Source organism: Leucoraja erinacea, chromosome 5 (genome assembly GCF_028641065.1).
Source record: "Leucoraja erinacea ecotype New England chromosome 5, Leri_hhj_1, whole genome shotgun sequence".
NCBI classification, from domain to species: Eukaryota; Metazoa; Chordata; class Chondrichthyes; order Rajiformes; family Rajidae; genus Leucoraja; species Leucoraja erinaceus.
Window position 1 is genome coordinate 85,652,376 of NC_073381.1, and position 21,594 is coordinate 85,673,969.

A 21,594-nucleotide genomic window follows, 5' to 3' on the forward strand; every position below is an offset into this window, starting at 1 on the left:
TTTCTGTTGCAATGAATTCCACTTTGTCCCACGTCCATCTCTCTTTTCCAGTTTTCTTCCAACAGTCTGAAGGCCCCGACCCAAATTGCTGGGGGGAATCTCTTGGGCAGGGTGAGCGGAAGCTACCCTGGTGATTTGCAAGACATGCATCTCATTCGACGCACACTAGGGCTGAACATCCACAACGTGCTCCTGGTCTTCAAGAACCAGACACCCGTGCACAAGCATCGATTTCTTTAATGGAATCAACGGTGACAGTATACAAAACGGCCCATGATCACATCTACGGTCATTCAAAAGTTCATTATCCTCTGGCGGTACAAATCTCAAATTACTCTAATCAATCAACTGTAAAAATCTCTCGGATGCCCCCACTTGGGGCAAACCATCGCCTCATCCGTGTCTTGCAGAAACACACACGAGTGGCTCGTGTAATCCCAGTGCTCAAACACGCACGCTGCCCCTTTGGACAGTAGATGAGGAATATTCTGGTATTAAAAAAACAACAGGTAGGAGAGTTGGGGCTAGTCTGTCAGCCTGGCTGGGCATTCTCAGCTGGCTCTCAGCAGTCAGGGGGTGCTGTGCCCGGGCTGTTTTTTCTTGCTCCAGTACCTCTGGTAGGCCTCATCGAACAGCAGCTTGCAGGAGATGCGGGCGTCGAGCTTGCTGCAGATGAGGAATGAGCCGGCCATCTTGCGGTGCAGGGAGTAGGTCTCCTCTGGCGGCGGCACCAGCCGATGTCGGAGCATCACCGGGATCAGGCTATGGATCCTCTTGGTTGTGCCCTGGCTGCCGAAGTTGAAGGGCTCCATCGATGCAAAGGCTTCGCCCAGGATCATCACCGCATCCACGTGGGCTCTTTGCATCGCCTGCAGGGAGAAAGGGTCTCCACGTAAACGTGTGCCTGTACACGGACCGTCTGCAGCCCCCCTTGTCTCAATCTGAACCTCCCCCTTCTACACACCCCCATCCACAACATCCCATCCAACGAGTCCTCCACCCACTAACACTCAACAGGTCCTTCAGCCCATCACGTCTATGCTGGGTCTGCACTATCTACAGGGCATGGCCTTTATGTGAAAGCAGCAACGTTTAAAGGTGTGTGGGAGAAATGGCTCCACCAGCTGTGCCAGAGACACTGGTTTGATCCTGACCTTAGGTGCTGTATGTGTGGAGTCTGCACGTTCTCCCTATGATCTCGTACGTTTTCTCCCATGTCCCAAAGACGTGCTGGTTTGTAAGTTAATCTAATCGGCCTCCGTAAAGTGTCCTTAGTGTGAAGGGAGTGTATGAGAAAGTGGGATAACACAAAACTAATGTGAACAGGTGATTGATGGTTGATGTAGACTTGAATGGCCTGGTTCCATGCTGTATCTTTCAATCAATTAAATCAAACTGTGGGTGGTGGTGAAGGCAGCTACAATGGTGGCAATGGAGGGATATGGATCATATGCAGACAGAGAAGATTATTTTTACAGCATTATGTTGTGCATGGAGATTGTGGGTTGAAGGACTTGTTCCTATGCTGTCCCGTTCTATGTTCTATCTTTCTACATAACATAATTGCAACCTAATCAATGACTTTTCCCACCCGTCATTCCTCCCTCTCCCTGCTCCAGTCAGACAGAAAGTACTGAAGCTTGAAAGCGCTGCCCTACCAGACTCAGGAACAGCATCTTCTCCTGTTATCCTGCTTCTGAATGGCCCTTCCATAAGCTAGAGCACAGTCTGATTCACGTCTAACCCATTGTGGACATTGGACTTTGTCTCTGGAACTGGTGCGCTACAATGCCGAGAACTATATTCTGTACTCTGTACCTGGGGGAGAGGGGTTAGGAGACATTCAAGGTGGGGGTGGAGCGGGGAGAGGTTCATGAGACATGCGGGAGGGGAGTGGAGGGGGGTCCCAGTAATGCACCCACCTTGGTCTCCAAACCAGTGAGGAACTTGAGTTTGATGGAATTGCTCAGCACCGCGTCCTTGTCATCCTGGGCAGCCGCCTTCACGATCTGTGTCAACAACACCAGGGTTAGCGCCATGATAGGACGAACCGGGGGCGACAAACGCAGGCGGGGGGAGGGGGGGGGGGGGGGGGGAGACAATTGTTCTCACCTCGATGTAGGTGTCGGTGAAATCTTCTTCAAACGACCGCGTTGCTCCAAAATCCAACAAGGCCACCTGGGGGGGGGGGGGGGGGTCACCAAGTCAGAGTGAGCAACCCAGAACCCCCTCAACACCCACCCCCACCCTCCCCCCCGCCCCTCAACCATTCCCACCTCCACCCTACCCCATCCTTATCCACCGACCCTCGCCCCCCCCCCCCCCCCCCCAACCATTCTCACCCCACCCTATACCCCACACAACCATCCCACTCACCCTACTCCCCCCCCCCCCCACCTCACCTTGCCGGTGTCGGGGTTGTAGAAGAAGTTGGACCAGTTGGGGTCAGTCTGCATGAAGCGGAACTCAAACAACTCCCGCAGGCATAGCCGCAGGATGTTCTCACCGATCTGTGAGGGAGGGAGGACAACAATCAGCATGAACATTGTGGGATGAAGAGCCTGTTCCGGTCCTGCACAGTTCCATGTTCCAGTTCCCTCTCCTCCAGACAGCATTTTGATGAAGCTCTCCAAACAAGGCAGCTGCGTGGGACTGCGGCTTCAGACAAACGGCACCTCCCTCCCACGCAGGCGTTACAGTGGGGGGTGGAAGGGGATGAGGGAGGGAGGGATGAGGGATGAGAAGGAGCTAGGTGGGGGGGGGGGGGATGAGAGAGGAGGGCAGGGGCTGCACCCACCTGGTTGCGGATATCCTGGCTCAGACCATCGGCCTTGTCGAGGGGGAAGCCGGGCACCAGCTCGGTGGTGAGAACCTGCCGATTGCTGAGCTCATCGATGACGGGCGGCACCACGAAGAAAGGGTCGTCCTTCACCAGCTCCCTGCGGGGTGGGGACATGTCAGCACCAGGGCAACGTCACCTAACACATACCCCCCTCCGATAACCGCCCCCCCTCTCCCTTTCCTCCCTCACCTGAACTGCTTGTAGCAGGCAGCCTCCCTCTTGTAGTCACACTCCAGGGACAGCTCCCGGCTCATCACACCTCGATCATGTGCTCTGGGAACAGCCCTGCAGCGGGAGCAGCAGCACCGTCAGTGGGGGGGTCCCAACCCCGGGGGGGGGGGGGGAAGAGAGGGGGGATCTGTCAGAGACTACAGGGGGGCTGGGGTAGTGTGGTGGGGGAGGGGGATCTGTCAGAGACTAGAGGGGGGGGCTGGGGTAGTGTGGGGGGGGGGGGGGTAACTCACCCTCGGGCAGGGCGTTGCTCATGCTGAGCACCGAGATGAGGTTGTCCACGTCGCTGGAGATGCTCTGGGCTATTCCGGGATACTGCAGGCACAAGGGGCAGGGGTCAACAACACTCACCCCAGGTGGCACCAAGCCCTTACCACCCCCCCCCACGCAACCCCACCACCAGCAGCACCATGCGCTTACTACCCCCACCCTCATCCCCCATCACCAGCTCAGGCCAGACACCCGGCTCAACCCCCCCACACACAAACCTGTCCCCCACCCCCCACACCTGACACGGTGACCCAGACACACACTACCCCCATGCCAGGAGGCAACATTCCTACCCCACATACATCCCACCTCCTCCCCCTGCAGTCTTGACCCCCCCCCCCCCCCCCCAAACGGATGGTCCAGTGCAGAGCCCCACGGCCGTGGACTGGGGTTCACTCACTGCACCCCCTCCACAGCTCAGGGTTGTCACGCTCCCCCTCCTTCACGAGCTCTCTCTCTCTCTCACCCCCCAATCTTCACGGCAGTGGTCTCTCTCCCCCCTCCCCCCGTGGCGGTGGTTACCTGTATCTTCATGGCCACCTGCCTCCCGTCGGTCAGCACGCCGAGGTGGACCTGCCCGATGGAGGCGGCGGCAAAGGGCCGGTCCTCGAAGCTCAGCAGCTGCTGCCTCTCCAGTCCGGGCCCAGGTCACTCAGCAGCACCCCCTGTGGGCCAGCAGGAGGGTGGCAGGTCAGCAATGGGGACGAGGGGGGGGGGGGGGGGGGGGTGGAGAGACGGGGGAGGCGTCAGAGACTGCGAGCCCGAGCCGAGGGGGGGGGGGGGGGGGGGCCGAGATGGGGGGAGCCAGAGACGGGGGAAGTCGGAGGGGGCCTTCAGGGACCTGAGGGAGTAGGGGCGACGGGGAAAATCATGGGATCAGACGAGGGGAGAAGCCAAGGATTAGGACAGTGGCGGGGGAGATAGTCTCACCATCATTTGCCGGCTGGGCATGAAGTCGGCACTCTGGCGAACTCGCTCGAATATCTTCTGCAGCTGGGGGTTAATGAAGCTGTCGTCTGGGGGGTGGGGGTGAGAGAGAATAGGGACCATCACACAACACAGAGGGTTCATACCATGACCACATTCTCCCCACCCTGCCTGCCCACCCGCACATATACACATTACAGAAGAGCAAAACTGGATCAGAAATTGCCCAACTATTAAAGAGGAAGTTAGCATTTAGAAGACAAACAGGTTCCTCAATCCAGCGTCCGGGTTAGGCTCAGCACGCTGCAGGATCAAAGACACAGCAGCAGTGGCAACGGCCACATTGAAGCAACAGTCAAGAATCCACACCAACACCTCTACTTGTCGAGTAGACTGAAGAAATTCAGCCCATCTCCAGTGACTCCCACAAATTTCTACAGAGGCACCGCAGAAAGCAGACTGTCAGGTTGCTTCACAGCTTGGTTTGGGAACAGCTCTGCCCAAGACCACAAGAAATTGCAGAGTTGTGGATGTGGCCCAGTCCATCACACAGACCAGACTCCCCACCATCGCATCCATCTACACTTCACGCCGCCTCAGGAAAGCAGCCAATGTAATCAATGACTTGTCCCACCCCAGTCATTCCCTGTTCTCCCTGCTCTAATCTGGCAGAAGTTACAGAAGCTCAGGAACAGCTTCTTCCCCGCTATTATCAGGCTTTGAACGGTCCTTCCATAAGTGAAGGTATTGTCTGATTCACCTCCACCCCTTTGTGTACATCGGGCTTTATACAGTGTTTACAGGCTCGTTATGCTGCTGCAAGAGTGGAATTGTTCCTGGTGCATATGCCATAAATCTCTGGGCTCACTCCAAACTGGAACATGGTGGGTTAACGTCCTTCAAGTGTAGATAAACAGGGTGATTTGGGAGAGGAATGACAGATGATAACATTTGGAGCAGGTCGTAAATTAAAACCAAGCTTGAATTTCCACTTGCACATTGCACACATTCCCTTCACTCAATCCCCGGATTGTTTCACAGTCAAGTTCATGCTCACTGGAGTGTAACGTGCTGACGTGATGTTTTACTTTGGTTGTTTACCACACTGGACATTACTGCACGGTAAGTTTTAAGCGCTGCCCTCTGGATCAAGTGCTGCATATCCGTGGTTCAACACAGACTGACTGGCATGGTGAACTGGGCACGGACGCTAGGCTGTGATATAGTGGGAGATGGCACTACAGGAGGATACTATAGGAAGGAGAGTGTGCAGGAAAACTCTGCATTGGGGTTATTAACCGCAAGGAGAGACTGGGCAAACTTAGACTGTTTTCGCTGGAGCGTCGGAGGTTGGAGGAAGACCTGATAGAAGCTTCTAAAATTATGAGAAACATATTTAGACAGCCAGAACCTTTTCCCCAGGGTGGAAATGTCAAAGATTAGAGGGCATAGCTTTAAGAGGGGCAAAGTGTAAAGCAGACGTGGAGGACAATTCTTTCCACATGTTTGCCTTCCACGGGTGGTGGCAGACAGTGCTGGGCTGAAGGTTGGGCCCAGTGGTTGAGCTGGGGGACGTAGGCCAGCATATGCCGACTCCTTGCCGGGACTGACAGGTGGCTCGGCCCCAGTCACAGTGGGATGGGGATGGGGTATGCGATGAGGGGAGGTATCTCTTACCTTGGATGCTGAGCATCTGGCCCAGTTTGAGGGCAGCTCCCCGCACCTTGCACAGGGTGTTCACAATCCTCTCTGCGTTCGCCTCTGACAGGAAGGCACTCCCGTCCATCATGGCTTTCCCACCTGCGGGCAACAAAGCACACACCTTGTCAGACCTCGGACGTCCAAGTCAGCTGAACACTCTCATACAGCCCATCAAACACCCAGAGCAGCACAAGGTATGGTGCAGGAGTTACACAACTTGTTCCACCTCAGTCATTCCCTCTTCTCCCTGCTCCCATCCGGCAGAAGGTACAGCACCACCAGACTCAGGAACAGCTTCTTCCCCTCTGTTGTCAGATTTCTGGACGGTCCTTCCGTAAGCTAGGGTACTGTCCGATTCACCTCAACCCCATTGTGGACATTGGACTTTGTCTCTGTAACTAATGGACTACAATGCTAAGAACTATATTCTGCACTCTGTATCTTCCCCTTTGCTGTACCCATTGTACTCGAGTGACTTGATTGTAATTATGTCTAGTCTTATCTGATCTATTTGGATAGCATGCAAAACAAAGCTTTTCACTGTACCTAGGTACACAAGACAATAATAACGAGACAACTACTGCCCACAGACCTTGTGAAAGGCACTGTGACCCTCCACTGACCTGTCGGGGTGAAGGGTCAGAGGGACCTCAAACTCTGCCTGCTCATTCGGATGGGAAGCTCCTTCATGAACCTTCTCTCCCAGCCCCTCCTCTGTTCTCCTCACACATCAGGGACACTCTAAACCACTTGCCCGATATCCCAGCAGTTTTGTTGTTTCTGCCACCAGCTCCCACCTGCTAAATCATGCCCACCCCACTCACCTCCTGTCCCATAAAGCATCCCCATTCTCCCTTACGGCCCGAGATCCATCCCAGTCCTTGCCTGCTGAGAGGGAGGTTCAGTGTGGCTGGTTTGGGAGCAGGAGGCCAGTCAGCCCTCACACCCGCTCTCCCATTCAACAAGACCGGCCTGACCTTTCAACTCAGCCCTTATTCCCTGCATTAACCCCATCAGCCTGAGACAATCACAAGACTCGAGGGCCTGAGCTATAGGGAGAGGTTGGGCAGGCTAGGACTTTGTTCCTTAGAGCGCAGGAGGATGAGTGGAGATCTTAGAGATGTGTAAAATCATGAGGGGGAAGTCTATTACCCAAAGTAGGGGAATCAACTAGATGCAAGTGGAAAGATTTAATAGGAACCTGAGGGGCAACATTTCCACACAGAGGGTGGTGGGTGTATGGAACAAGCTGTTAGAGGAGGTAGTTGAGGCAGGTACTATAACAACATTTGAAAGACATTTAGGACAGATACATTGATAGGAAAGATTTAGAGGGAAATGGGCCAAATAGGATTAGCTTTGATGGAGAATTTGGTGGGAATGGGTAAATTGGGCGACTGTGCTGTGCGACTTCATCACTGCCTCGAGATGGGGAATTCATCACGGCAGCCAATGCATTTAAGTCACAACATCACATCAGCTGTGTTTACGTAATTAAATTAACACTGGATGCGATCAGAAAGAATCAGAATCGATTCTGAGCTACATGTGGAAGGCGTGAGGTTCTGGGACTATTTCGGTGGAGAGGGTTTAATGGTAGTTACAGGATTTTAACCAAATGATCAGGAGCCGACTGCCCGAGGAGCAGCTACCGACTTCAAACCAGCACCACCCTCACTTCATACGTCCCTTGCAACACTCACAGGGAGTAAAGGCCAATATCCAATGCAGAGTGGGGTGAGGGCTGGGTGTTTTTGTATTAAATAGCAGCAGAGCATGACAACACTTTGCGTGCTGATCCCAGAGGTTCTACTATCATCCCATATAGCAAACGGTATACTTGCCTTCACCAGTCGGGGCATTGAGTGCAAGGGTTAGGCTGCATTTGGAGTAATTTGTGTAGTTCTGGTCGTCCCATTACAGGAAAGATGTGGAGGTTTTGGAGAGGGCGCCCAGGAGGTTTAGCAGAATGATGGCCTGGATTAGGAAGCACTTGGACAGAATTGGATTGTTTTCTCTGGAATGCTTAGGTTTGAAGAGAAGTGTATACATTGTATATCGTGTAAATACAATAGTAGCATTTAAGAAACTTTTAGTTAGGCACATTGATGTGCAGAGAATGGAGGCAGATAAAGATTGGTTTTGGCATCATGTTGGGCACAGACATTGTGGGCCGAAGGGCCCATTCCTGTGCTGTACTGCTCTATATTCCATGTCCCTTGTTTCATTGAGAGGGTAAACAATCAGCCAGGATGGAAATTTCAAAGACTAGAGGGCATAGCTTCAAGGTGAAAGGGGCAAAGTTTAAAGGAGATGTGCAGGGCAAAGTTTATTTTACACAGAGAGTGGTGAGTGCCTGGAACATGCTGGCAGGGTGGCGGTGGAACAGATACAGCAACGGTATTTGAGAAACTTTGAGAAAGGTTCATGGATATGCAAGGAATGGCGGGTTGTGATTTAGTGGCAGGGAGGAGCAGGGAGCTGGTGAAGGAAGCACCGTGGGTCGGGAGGGAATGCTGTCAACAAGAGGGAAGGTGGGGTTTGATGGCAGGTGGTGAGGGCTGGCTGAGGATTGTTAATGGCCTGGAATGTGAAGTCCCCTTGTTGTAGACACGATGGCTGATGCTGCCACAGCTGCCTCGAAGCGTCACAGAAAGGACAAGCTAACGTCCTAGAGGACAGGAGCTTCATTACAACACCCAGCTTCTGAACAACAGGCAGCAGACGGGCGTTTTGCGTTGGATGTGAGATTCTGTTGCAGGTTACACACAAGAGAACCTCACATTGTTTAGAGAATAGGTGCAGGAGTAGACCATTCGAGCCCACACCACCATTCAATGTGATCATGGCTGATCATTCGCAATCAGTCACAGGATTTCACTACATCTCAGAACATGTGAAAATAATAAACAGGTCATGGACCAGACAGACCATGCTGCCTCAGAAAAGCAGCCAACATAATCTGCCCAAATAATCTTCAGTCGATCAACGGTTCTGACCCGAAACATCGCCTATCTTTTATCTGCAGAGATGCTGCCTGACCCATTGACGTACTCCAGAACTGTGTCTCTACCTTCAACATAACCAAAGACTTGTCCCACCCGGGTCATTCCTTCTTCCCCCTGTTCCCGTTGGGCAGAAGGTACAGAAGCTTGAAAGCGCGTACTGCCAGAACCAGGGACAGCTTCTTCCTCCCTGTTATCAGGCTTCTGAACGACCCATAACCTAGGGTCCGGTCCCAGTTCACCTTTCCCCTATTGTGGGCATCTGGAACTATTGCGCTACAATGCTGATCTCTATTCTGCACTCTGTATCTTCCCCTTTGCTCCACCTATTGTACTTGAGTTTGGCTCGATTGGATTTATGTAGTTATTATGTGACCTCTTTGGAAGCGCTGTGGGACGGGATGGATTTGATGGCTGTTGGCCAGGGCTGGTTTTGTTAGTGCCTGGAACATGGGGTCCCCGTGTTATAGACACTTTTGGTCTACCCTATTGTACTGCCAGAGGCGGGGGAGGGTAAAAGGCAGGTACAATCACAACATTTAAAACCCATTTGGAGTGAATTAGTGTACAGGCAGTCTGAAGAGGGGTCGCAAGCCAAAACGACACCTATCCTTTTCCTCCAGAGATGCTGCTCGACCAGCTGTTACTCCAGCACTTCGTGCCTATCCAAGGTGTAGAGTGGTGTGGGCCAAACACAACTACCTCGGGAAGATGCCTTGGTCAACATTAATGCGTTGGGCTGACATATGTACTTCTGTGCTATATTCCATGCTAAACGTAGCCTTACAGCATAGGAGCAGGCCTCACCGCCCACAATGTACATGCTGTATGTGATGTCAGCTTAAACCACTCCCTTGCCTGCACGTGATCCATATCCCTCCATTCCCTGCATATCCATGTGTCTGTCTAAAAGCCTCTTAAACACCATGATCGTATCTTCCTCCTCCACCACCCGTGGCAGCGTGTTCCAGGCACCCACCAGTCTGTGTAAAATAATGTTCTCCTTTAATCTTTGACCTTTCCAACCCAGGAGGAAGGTTCAGTGTGATTCTGTGAGGCAAGGACATGAAAGTGCGTGGTCCTGCCATCTCACAATAACTGGTGCCTCAGTGACTGCAGATTGCTGTGAAGTGTTGGTGGTGACACTGCCAGTGGACACGGGCCCTGTCCAAGTGATTAAAATATTTACTCTTGCCAACTTTAAATGGTTTGAAGGGCAGGGCCTCCGAAACAGTAGCGCAGGGAGCTCAGACAACTGTGGCAAAAGACAGCTGGCTCACTGGCAGCTATCCCAGGAGATGACCACAAAGTGACCTTGGAGGTAGCAGCAAGCACTCTCCCCTACCAGGAGGCGACACAGCTAGGAACAATCCCTCCCCACACCAATCTCCCTGCTCATCCCTGCCCTCCCAGGGGAGATGCTGCCACCAACAATACCTCCCCAGATCAGTCTCCCACACCTTCACTGCCCCTCCCAGTGTTGTGGGAGATAACAGCAAGCACACTTCCCCTTCCACAGCTGGGAACAACATCTCACACACCAAACTCCCACCTCAGTCCCTGCCAGGGGAGAGACACTACCACCCACTCCAATCCTCCGCCTCATCTTCATTTCCCCTCCAAGGTCCGAGACACAACTAGCAACAAGATCTCCCACTGCAATCTCCCCCCCCCAACAAAACACTAACAATGTGCTTTTGTTACACAGAGCATGGTGGGTGGCTGGCACGTGCTGCCTGGGCCGGTGGTGGGAGCAGATACAATAGCGGCATTTAAGAGACTTGGACAGGCACATATATATGCAGGGAATGGAGGAATATGGATCACATGCTGGTAGCTAAGTGATGGTGTTGGCATCATGCTCGGCACGGACATTGTTCCTGGCCTGTACTGGTTTATGTTCTATAACAAAACTCCAACACTAATCCCCAACTCATCCTAACTTCCCACCTAGGGTTGTGAGAGACACTACCATCGGAGAGTGCCCGCTGAGTTCTTTCAATACTTTGTTTCTTCCTCAAGAGCCTGGGGGGTCCTGACAAGATGGATGTGGCCTCTTGTGGGAGAATCTGGAACTTGAGGCATTGTTTAAAAATAAGAAGCTACTCACTTAAGATAGACAAGGTTTATTGTGTTGTTGAGTTTATTGTGACGTGTACCAAGGCACAGTGAAAAGCTTTTATTGCATGCCATTAAGTCCACAGAAAGACAATGCATGATTACAATCAAGCCATCCACTGTGTACAGATACAGGAGAAAGGTTTCTCCCTCACTATTTTACCTCAGAAGGTTGTGAACTCTCTTCCTCATAAGTGATGGAAGCAGAGTTTTGAATATTTTTGTGGCAGAGTGAGAGAGTGAATGCGGGTGGAGAGGAATGCAGCCACTGTTGGAGAGTGACTAGAGACAGCCACTAGGATAATCGATCTTTCCACTAGTGGCAGTGTCTAGGACCAGAGGCCATAGCCTCAGAATAAAGGACGTACATAGAAAGAAGCCGAGGAGGAATTTCTTTAGTCAGAGGGTGGTGAATCTGTGGTCGGCAGCGGAGGCCTAATAATTGGGTATTTTTATGGCGCAGATTGACAGATTCTCAATTAGTATGGGTGTCAGAGGCTGTGGGGAGAATGGGGTTGAGAGGAAAGATAGATCAGCCATGATTGAATGTTGGAGTAGACTTGATGGGCCGAATGGCCTAATTCTGCTCCTATAACCTATGAAGGCAGGGTTGAAGTCAGAATCAGAACCTCCACAATCTTATTGAGTGGCGGGGCAGGCTGGAGGGGCCGAGTGGCCAATTCCTGCCCCGAACCAGAGGACATGTTTAAGGTTAAGGGGATAGATTCAATGGAACTCAGAAAGGGAGGGGCAGGAGAGAGAGGGGGGGGGAGGGAAAGGGGGGGAGGGAAAGAGGGGGGGGAGGGAAAGGGGGGGGGAGGGAGGGAAAGGGGGGGGGGGAGGGAAAGGGGGGGGGGAGAGGGGGGGGAGGGGGGGGAGGGAGAGGGGGGGGGGGGAGAGGGGGAGAGGGGGGGGGGAGGGAGGGGAGAGGGGGGGGGGGGGGGAGGAGAGGGGAGGGGGGGGGGGGGGGGGGGGAGGGGGAGGGGGGGGGGAGGGGGAGGGGGGGGGGGGGGGGAGGGGGAGAGGGGGGGGGGGGAGGGGGGGAGAGGGAGAGGGGGGGGGGGGGGGCGGGGGGGAGGGGGGGGGGGAGAGGGGGAGAGGGGGAGAGAGAGGGGAGAGAGAGGGGGAGGGGGAGAGAGGGAGAGGGAGGAGGGAGAGAGGGGGGGAGAGAGAGAGAGAGGCCCCGCCCATGAACAGAATGTGCCAAAAAGCTGAGGGACAATAACAAGTGAGAACGGAGCACAAACTGCAATCAACAAACTACAAGGACCTGCAGCAGGGGAATGCCTGCCAAAGCTGCAAGGTCACTGAAGGTGAGTGTGCCCTGTGGCCAGCACTGCAGACTCAGTCTCCATCGACAGCACTTCCAAAGTATTTACAGGTGGAGCAATGCAGGGGAGGCACAGCGCAGACCCTCTGTAGGCATGGGGGAGATGGGGTGTAGGGAACGAGAGGATAAGCGGGGGAGAGGGGGAGAGGAAGGGAGAGACCAGGGCAGACCCACTGTAGGGGGGGGGGGGGGTTAAATGAGTGTGGGGGGAGGGTGGGCGGCAGAGATGGAGGGGAGAGATAAAGGCAGGCCCAATGGTTATAAACATTGTAGGTTACTTACCTAATGCTGGAGAATGCAAAGGCCCCCCCTCCCCTTTTCCTATGCCCCACCAAGATGGATACCCATATCTACCGCCCCCAGTCCCCTTCTTCCTACATTTTTGGAGAAAATGCAGGAGAATGGGGTTGAGACGGGCAGACTTGATGGGCCAAATGGTCTAATTCTGCTCCTAGAAATTATGAAAATAAGTCCTTGTTTATGCAGAGTCCATAGTTCTCTCAACGTTGCAACAGATAGCAGTGAGGGTGACACTTGAGGTGGTTGCCTTCATAGGCCGAGGCATTCAGTATAAGAGTTTACTCTTCTCGTCTACTCCCAGTGTGTGGGGAAGTGGAATAACATAGAGCTAGTGTGAATAGGTGATCGATAGTTGTCATAGACCCGGTGGACTGAAGGGCCTGTTCCATGCTGTATGTCTAAACTAAACTTCAACCGTAGAAGGCCGGGCTGAAATAGTAGCTGGGCTAGCTAGCAGGGGGTGTCAGTATGTTTGTAATGGACCCCAGTCACTAACTTCTCTCTTTTCAACTTTTGGGAAATGCTCACTGAGGGTTAAGTATTGGCCGTGATCCCAGGAATCACACCAGCTGCTGTTCTAAACGCTGGCACAGGATCACGGGGACAGGCGGGCACTGGGCTTGACGAATCAACCAAGGACAGTTTTAACAACGCAGAACAGTACAGCACAGTAACAAACCCTTCGGCCCACAAAGTCCGTGCTGAACATAATACCATTAAACTGATCTCTGCCTGCACACGATCCATATCCCTCCATTTCCATGCCCCTATCGAAAAGCCTCAAACACTACGATTGTATCTGCCTCCACTTCCACTCCAACCAGCGCGCTCCAGGCACCCACCACCCTCTGTCTAAAAAAAAACTTGCCCAACACATCTCCTTAAAATGTTACCCCTCATTCCTTAAAGCCATACGCTTTTGACTTTAACATTTCAGTATTAGGAGAAAGGTTCTGACTGCCTACCCTATCTATACGTGGCATAGATTTCTGCAATACTGGGCACCTAGAGAAAGAAGCTGGCAATGGTGCCACCCACAGAAGCATGCCAGGGAAGGTTGGTGGGGTGGGGATGACCTGAATGACCTCTGAGACAACGCAGCGCCCGGCCCTGCACACAAACAACCATTAGCCACTATCTAATTTCCAGGTCACCTTCACCAGTCAGATACGCTGTTCGAGAATGCACGGCTCGGAGCCCAAGCTTGGCTCTGTCGAGCTGCAATCAATGACATTGGTCTACAAGTTCCCACAAGCAGTGGTGAGAAGCCACTCCTTGCTGGCACCTGCTACAATGCGAGGAATGCAGGCACATCCTTTCCGGTTGCCTTCCATTCTGTACATGGCCACGCAGCTCAGACACACCCACACTCCCCCAGAGGTAACGCAGGAGACCCAGAAAACAAGAGGGAGGTGGGACCTTCAAACATTACTGCGGGGCCCATGCTGTTCCACACCTGGGGGGTGGGGGAGATTGAAGCCAGAGACACAACGTGCATCCACACAGACTTCAGTGGGACGGGACGGGACAGGATGAGCTCAGACCCAAATTGTGCACCATGGAACAGAGCTGTGAGGAGGTTGGGCAGGAGGTGGGGAGAGGCACGCAAACTGTCATGGATTCAGGAGGCATCCAAGCAGTGCATTACAATGACTATCACACATGGACATGACAGTGGAGGCGGTCTGGGGAGTTTAGTTTAACCTGGAGATACAGCGTGAAAACAGACCCTTTGGCCCACCAAGTTTGTGCAAACCAGCAATCACTTGCTCACAAGGAACAATTTACAGAGGTCAATTCACCTACAAACCTGGATGTCTTTGGGAGGTGGGAGGAAACCCGAGTACCTGGAGAAAACAGATGTAGTCATGGGGAGAACATACAAACACCAATCAGACAGCACCCGTAGTCAGGATCGAACCTGGGTCTCTGGCGCTGTAAGGCAGCAACTCTACCGCTGCACCACTGTGCCCCCAATTAGCTGTAAGGATAGGTTGGACAAACAGACTGTACTCTCTGGAGCAAGGTTTGTGAGGAGACCTGATAGAAGTATACAAAACTGCGAGGCAGAGGGAGGGTAGACAGCAAGAACGATTTTCCCAGGGTGGAAATGTCCAAGACTAGAGGGCATAGCATTAAGTTGAGAGGGGCTTGGTTAAGTTCAACGGTGATGTGCATAACATGTTTTTGTTTTACACAGAGTGCCTGGAACATGCTGCCAGGGGCTGGTGGTGATGGAGGCAGATACGATAGTCATATTAAAGAGGCTTTTAGAGAGACAAAAAAAACAAAAACCAGAGCTGGAGCAGGTCAGGCAGCACTGCTGGAAAACATAGATAGGTGATGTTTCAAGTCAGGACCCATCTTCAGGTTGATTATAGGGGAAGGGTGAAAGAAAGTAGGGAGAGGAGAGGGGCAGAACAATGCCTGGCAGGTAGTAGGTGGATACAGGTGAGGGGGCAGGGTTGATAGGCAGATGGATGGACAAAAGCTAGAGATGAAAGGACAAAGTGCGAGATTAAGTTGCGTATTGGGAAACTTGTGGAAGGAATATAGGTGGGAGGGGAGAAAGAGGTGTGAGTCAAGGTGGGGCACAGGGGAGAGATAGGTGCATGGATATGGATCACGTGCAGGCAGAGATTAGTTTGGCACCATGTTCAGCAGAGACATTGTGGGCCGAAAGGTCTGTTCTTGTGCTGGACCATTCTATGTCTGTAAAGGGCTTTGGTACTAGGGCGGCACAGTGACGCAGTGTTAGAGTTGTTGCCTTTCAGCGCTTGCGGTGCCAGAGACTTGTGTTTGATCCTGACTGTACGGAGTTTGTGCATTCGCCCCATGACCATGGGGGTTTTCTCCGAGATCTTCGGTTTCCTCCCACACTCCAAAGACGTACAGATTTGTAGGTTAATTAGTTTGGTATAAGTGTGAATTGTCCCTAGTGTGTGTAGGGCAGCGTTAATGTGCGGGGACTGCACGGACTCGGTGGGCCGATGGGCCGAATTCCGTGCTGTATCTCTAAACTAAATTCGCCAGGAAAATACACAACATCAGGCCTTCCATCCCTCTCTCTTACCTTCCCGCTCGTCATGCTTCCAGCTCTTCTTGGCAACCTCGGCCAGGGCTCCGATCCCAAGTCCAACGGCCAAGCCTGTCCGGGGAGAAGCAAGAATGAGTTCACCTCTTCATCACCGCATTCCCACCTACCCTGGCCATGACAGTACTGGGGAACCTCCAGCAGCAATTCCCCCCTGGTGCCTCATCAAGGTACTGCAGTGTTATCCAATATCCCAAAGAAGACTCCTTCCGCATAGGGCCATTCCCATTGCATCTTCCTGATGAAGCCAACAGGATCCAGAGTCTTAATAGAGACCCAAGGAACAGCAGACACTGGAATTTTGAGCAAACCATAGAGTGCTGGAGGATGCACGGGATTAACAGTGACTTGATGGTATGGATTCAGAACTGGCTTAGAGGACAGGGTGTTTCAGTGGAAGGACAATATTCAGGCTGGTCCAGTGGTGGGATCTCTGCTGTTTGTGCTATATATAACATAAATGTAGATGGGTTGGGTGGTATTTTTGCTGATGTCAGCAAGATTGCTGGGGTCAGGGACTAGGAGGAAGGCTGTCAAGACATACAGTGGGATTTAGATTCACTTCTGAATGGCACGGAGAAATGGCAGATAGATCTTAATCCAACCAAGTGTGAGATGTTCCACTTTGGGAGGTAAAATACAAAGAGAAAACATACAATTAATGGCATGACTTAATAGCATTAATGTACAGAGGGATCTTAGGATCCAAGTTCATCTCCCTAAAGTGATAGTGGCAAAGAAGGCATATGGTATGCTTGATTCCATTGTTCGGGCCACTGAGTATAAGAGTCAAGAAGTCATGTTACAGTTCTAGAAGACTTTGGTCAGGCCACATTTGTGTGCAGTTCTGGTCATCCCATTACAGGAAGAATGTGGAGGCTTTGGAGACTTTGGAGAATGTGCAGAGGTGGTTTATCAAAATGATGCTTGGATTACGGGGTATTAACTACAGGGAGAGGTTGGACAGACTTAGATTGTTCTCTCTGGAATGCCACAGGCTGTGGGGAGACCTGACAGACGTAGTTAAATTTATGAGAGGCAGACAGTCAGTACCTTTCCCAGGATGGAAAAATCAAAAACAAAACGGCATTGCTTTAAGGTGAGCGGGGCAACATTTAAAGGGGATGGTTACACAAAAAAAAGCTGGAGAAACTCAGCGGGTGCAGCAGCATCTATGGAGCGGAGGAAATAGGCAACGTTTCGGGCCGAAACCCTTTTTCAGATTTAAAGGGGATGTGTGGGGCAATTAAAATGTTTTTTCTCTTTTACACAGAGGGTGGTGAGTTCCTGGAAAGGCGCTGCTGGGGTGGGAGTGCAGGCAGATACAATAGTGACATTTAAGAGACCAGGCCTGTATATATATAGAGGGATATAGATTCTGTGCAGGCAGATAAGTCGGTCAGGGGACTTGGATAAGGTGCTCATGTGGGCCGAATGGCCTGTTCCTGTGCTACACTGTGTTCTATCTGCTTGATGAAGCAAACAGGGCCTGGTTCATAATGGAAGCACAAAGGAACTGCAGGCGCTGGAAACTTGAGCAAGATAATGGCGGAATAACTCAGCGGGTCTGGCAGCATCTGTGGAGGACACAGATTAGTGGAAGAAAAGTCCTGATCCGTCCATTCCCTCCACAGATGTTGCCTGACCCGCTGAGTTCCTCCAGCACTTTGTGTTTTGCTCCCAACTCTTGAAGAATCATTGACAAGAGCAAACCTCTGTTAGTGCCACACTCCCACTTATGCTCTCAGTGGTGCAACTGGTAGAGCTGCTGCCTCACAGCGCCAGGGACCCGGGTTCGATCCTGACCTCGGGTGTTGTGTGTGGAATTTGCACGATCCCCGTGTGACTTTGCGGGTTTCCTCTGGGTGCTGCAATTTCCTCCCACATCCCAATGACGTGCGGGCTTGTAGGTTTGTAAACTCAACTAAACTCTACTGGAGCGTCACCCTTGAATCAAACAAGGCAGAAAAGCACATTTGGATCAGGGCAACTCCCCACTTCGCCCGTCACACGGTCCACTCCACCTCTCGCAGGCAAGCACGTGGTAGGCTCGTGAAACCAGAGAATAATATCACAGTGGAGTGTGTACAGACAAACCCACAGCGTCACATGTATTTACAGAGTAAACAGTGAAATAAAGCAGAGAGGAATAACCTTATCGTGCATACTTAATACAAAAATGCAACAAAACACTCCTGGAGGAACGTAGCAGGTCGGGCAGCATCTGTGGAGGGAATTGGCCAGATGGTGGTGGCTTCATGTTCGGAGGGGTGATCTTACAGGGGCGTGTAAAGCAATCGGGGAAAAGCACGTGTTGCACCATTGTGATATATGACCACTGAAACGTCCGTCGTTCCTTCACTGGGTGTAAATGTGAATCAATGGAACTCCCTCCCCAACAGCACCGTGGAAGAACTGCAGTGGCTCGAGAAGGCAGCTCGCTCCCACCTCTTAAAGGGCAATTGAGGGTGGGCAAAAATGCTGGCCAGCGACACCCAGCTCTGGTATTATCAATTCCCCACTAATAACCACAAATAACACCAGCACAGGGTAACCAAGGTTACAATAATGCTGTCTGATTCAGGGCAGGTTTGGATGTGTTGGGACTGATCTCGCTCGCCCATCTCAAGAATGCTTCCACTCTCCCTGCAGCCCTGGGACACAATCACTCCCAACAACTTTCACCTCTCTGGCTGATGCTTCCCCACATTGCATAACACCTCCGCTCCAAACAGCTGTTGAAAGCCTGAAAGAGATTTTACGGAGCACCTCAAAACAGCATGTTCCAGGTGCCCTTTAAAATAAAACGTCCCACATATCCCGTTCAAACTTTACCCCTGTTACCTTAAAGCCATGCCTTCCAGTATTTGATCTTTCTATTTTGGGGAAAAAGGTTCAGACTGCCTACCCTATCTCTACCTATCCACATTTTATATATCTGGTCTCCCAGTAACCTCCTGCTTTCCAAAGAACACATTCCAAGTCTGTCCAACATCTCCGTATAATTAATAGCCTTTAATCCAGGCATCATTCCGTCCGGTAAACCCCCACTGCACCCTCTCCAAAGCCTCCACATCCTTCCTGTACTGGGGTGGCTAGAACTGCATGCAATACTCCAAATACATCCATGGAGCTAGCTATACAGGCCCTTTGGCCCAACTTGGCCATGTTGACCACGATGACATACTGGGCAAGTCACATTTGCCTGTATTTGATCCATGGCCCTTTACTTTCCCCATATCCCTACCATGTAATATCTTTGATAAAAGTGTATAAAATCATGAGGGGAATAAAATGGTGAATGCACTTTCAGTCTTTTGCTTAGAGTAGCGGAAACAAGAGGTAGGTTTTTGGTGAGAGGGGAAAGATTTAAAAGAAAATTAAGGGGCAACATTTTTACACAGAAAGTGATGGGTGTATAGAACGAACTGCCAGAGAAGGTAGTTGAGGCAGGCACTATAACAACATTTCAGACAGTTGGATGTACATGGATAAGAAAGGTTTAGAGGGACATGGGGAAAACATGGGCAAATGGGACTAGCTTAGATGGGGCATCTTGGTCAGCATGGTTGAGTGGGGCAAAGGGCCTATATCCACACTGTATGACAATAACTAAAGTTAGGGATAAACTCTTGAACAATTAACAAGGATGAAGAGATCTATGATTACATGTGATAGGTGTCTGGGTGAGACCATACTGGGAGGCTGCCTGCGATTAAGCATTTCAGTTATTCAATTATAGGTTTACGGTGAGAGGGAGAACACGAAGGGCAAGTGGATGGTGGGCATGGAACGAGCTGCCAGAGGAGGTAGTTGAGGCAGGTAAAGACACCTGGACAGGTACATGAATAGAAAAGGTTTAGAGGGAGATGGCAAGTAAGAATGGGGCATCTTGGTCAGCAGGAGCAAATTGGGCTGAAGGGCCTGCTTCCGTGATGTATGGCTCCATGAATGCGACTGGGAGACTGGACCTGCTGCACAGGAGCAAAAGAGGCAGAGGGATGAGCTGATAAGAGGCATACTCATTTATGAGGAGCATAGGTAGGGAGGAATAAGAAACTGTCCCCTAGAGCAGGGGGATCCAAAACTACAAGAGTTGAGTATGGAAGTGTTTCTGAAGAACTTTCTACCCCCCAGAGAGTGAGAGGAATCTGGAATGCACTGCCCAAAGGGATGGTGGAGACAGACACTACATTTAAGAAATATTTAGACGTGCCCTTGAATTGGCAGGACATGGGAAGAGACCAAGCAGGAAAACTGATTAGTGTAGGGGGGGGTGTTCAATGGGCAAGGACATGGTGGGAAGAAAGGTCTGCCTCTGTGCTCTAAGACTCCACAAAACTCCAAAGATCAAAGATAAAAAGCAGAGGCCAGGCATTTCATACTATTTAAATTTTGGCCGAGATCCAGAATTTCACAAATGCCAGCACTTTTACAACCTCCTTAGCCCAACAACAATTAAGCTCCGACTGATCCACAGGGACGACTTTGACCAGCAGCAGGCAAGAATATGAACACAAATGCCAGACAAAAGAAACGTGGCACAAAGGAAGAGGATGTTACCACTAGTGAGAGAGTCTATGACCAAAGGGCACAGCCTCAGAATAAAAGGATGCCTTCAAAATGGAGATGAGGAGGAATTTCTTTAGTGGTGGTGATTCTGTGGCATTAAATCATTGTATGGGTATTTTTAAGGTGGAGATTGACAGATTCTTGATTAGTAAGGATGTCAAGGGTTTATGGGGTTGAGAGGGGAAAATAGATCATCCGCAATCGAATGGCAGAGCAGACTCGATGGACCAAATGGTTTAATTCCACCCCCATGTTTTATGGTCTTATAGAAAACATTACCTCCGAAAGTGGCCAGCCGACCGATCCTGGTGGATGGAACCTTCCTCTCCCGAGCCCGTTCGCTCAGCTGGGGAAACAAAACCAAACATGAGCAGGAGCAGGAACAGTGGGGAATTCCCATTTCATTAGATCCTTGCACAACATCAGCACCTCCGCTGGTGACTGCAACATGGGAAACAAAGTTGCCTGTATACCTGCCTGCCTGCATGATCCCAGGTAAAACAGGACAGTGGGACTCTAGCCTTTCAATCCAACTCGTCCATGCCAGCCTTGATACCCATTCTATGCTATTCCCACCTGCCCCCATTTGGCCCAAGCCGACCTTGATACCCATTCTTTGCTAATCCCACTTTTCCCATGTTTGGCCCATATCCCTCCATACCTATCCTATCCATGTATCTGTCCAAATGTGTTAAATGTTGGAACAAGGAACTGCAGACACAGGTTTTTAAAAAGACACAAATTGCTGGAGGAACTCAGCGGGCCAGGCAGCATCCCTGGAGAACATGGGTAAGTGACGTTTCAGGTCGGGACCCTTCTTCAAACTGGAAGGTGCTGACCTGAAACGTTGGGATGAGGGAGGAAACTGGGGCACCTAGAGGAAACCCATGCACACACAGGGTGAACGTGAAAACTCCACACGGTAGTCAGGATTAAACTTTTATGTTTAGTTTAGAAATACAGCATGAAAACAGGCCCTTCAGGTTTCTGAGTCCACGCTGGCCATCGATCACCCCTTCACACTAGTTCTATGTTATCCCACTTCGGCATTCACTCCCTACACACTGGGAGCAAGTTATAGAGGGCCAATTAACGTACAAACCTGCACGTCTTTGGGAACAGTACAGCACAGGAATAGGCCCCTCGACCCACAAAGGCCATGCCAAACATGATGCCAAGTTAGAGGGGTGTAGACAGGCAAGGG

General features: G+C 51.4%; 1 protein-coding gene across 1 annotated transcript in view; it reads right to left on the reverse strand.

Moving 5' to 3' along the window:
• Positions 1-219: 219 nt before the first annotated feature.
• LOC129697514 (atypical kinase COQ8A, mitochondrial-like) overlaps positions 220-21,594 on the reverse strand; it is a 37,323-nt gene continuing 15,948 nt past the window's right edge. Inside the window, 14 exon segments of the mRNA XM_055636149.1 lie at positions 220-869; positions 1,923-2,009; positions 2,113-2,178; positions 2,403-2,510; positions 2,798-2,939; positions 3,032-3,099; positions 3,102-3,127; positions 3,307-3,388; positions 3,866-3,973; positions 3,976-4,008; positions 4,274-4,359; positions 5,948-6,070; positions 15,798-15,872; positions 20,670-20,736. Coding sequence (XP_055492124.1) covers positions 570-869; positions 1,923-2,009; positions 2,113-2,178; positions 2,403-2,510; positions 2,798-2,939; positions 3,032-3,099; positions 3,102-3,127; positions 3,307-3,388; positions 3,866-3,973; positions 3,976-4,008; positions 4,274-4,359; positions 5,948-6,070; positions 15,798-15,872; positions 20,670-20,736 — 1,371 coding nt within the window. The 3' untranslated portion in view covers positions 220-569.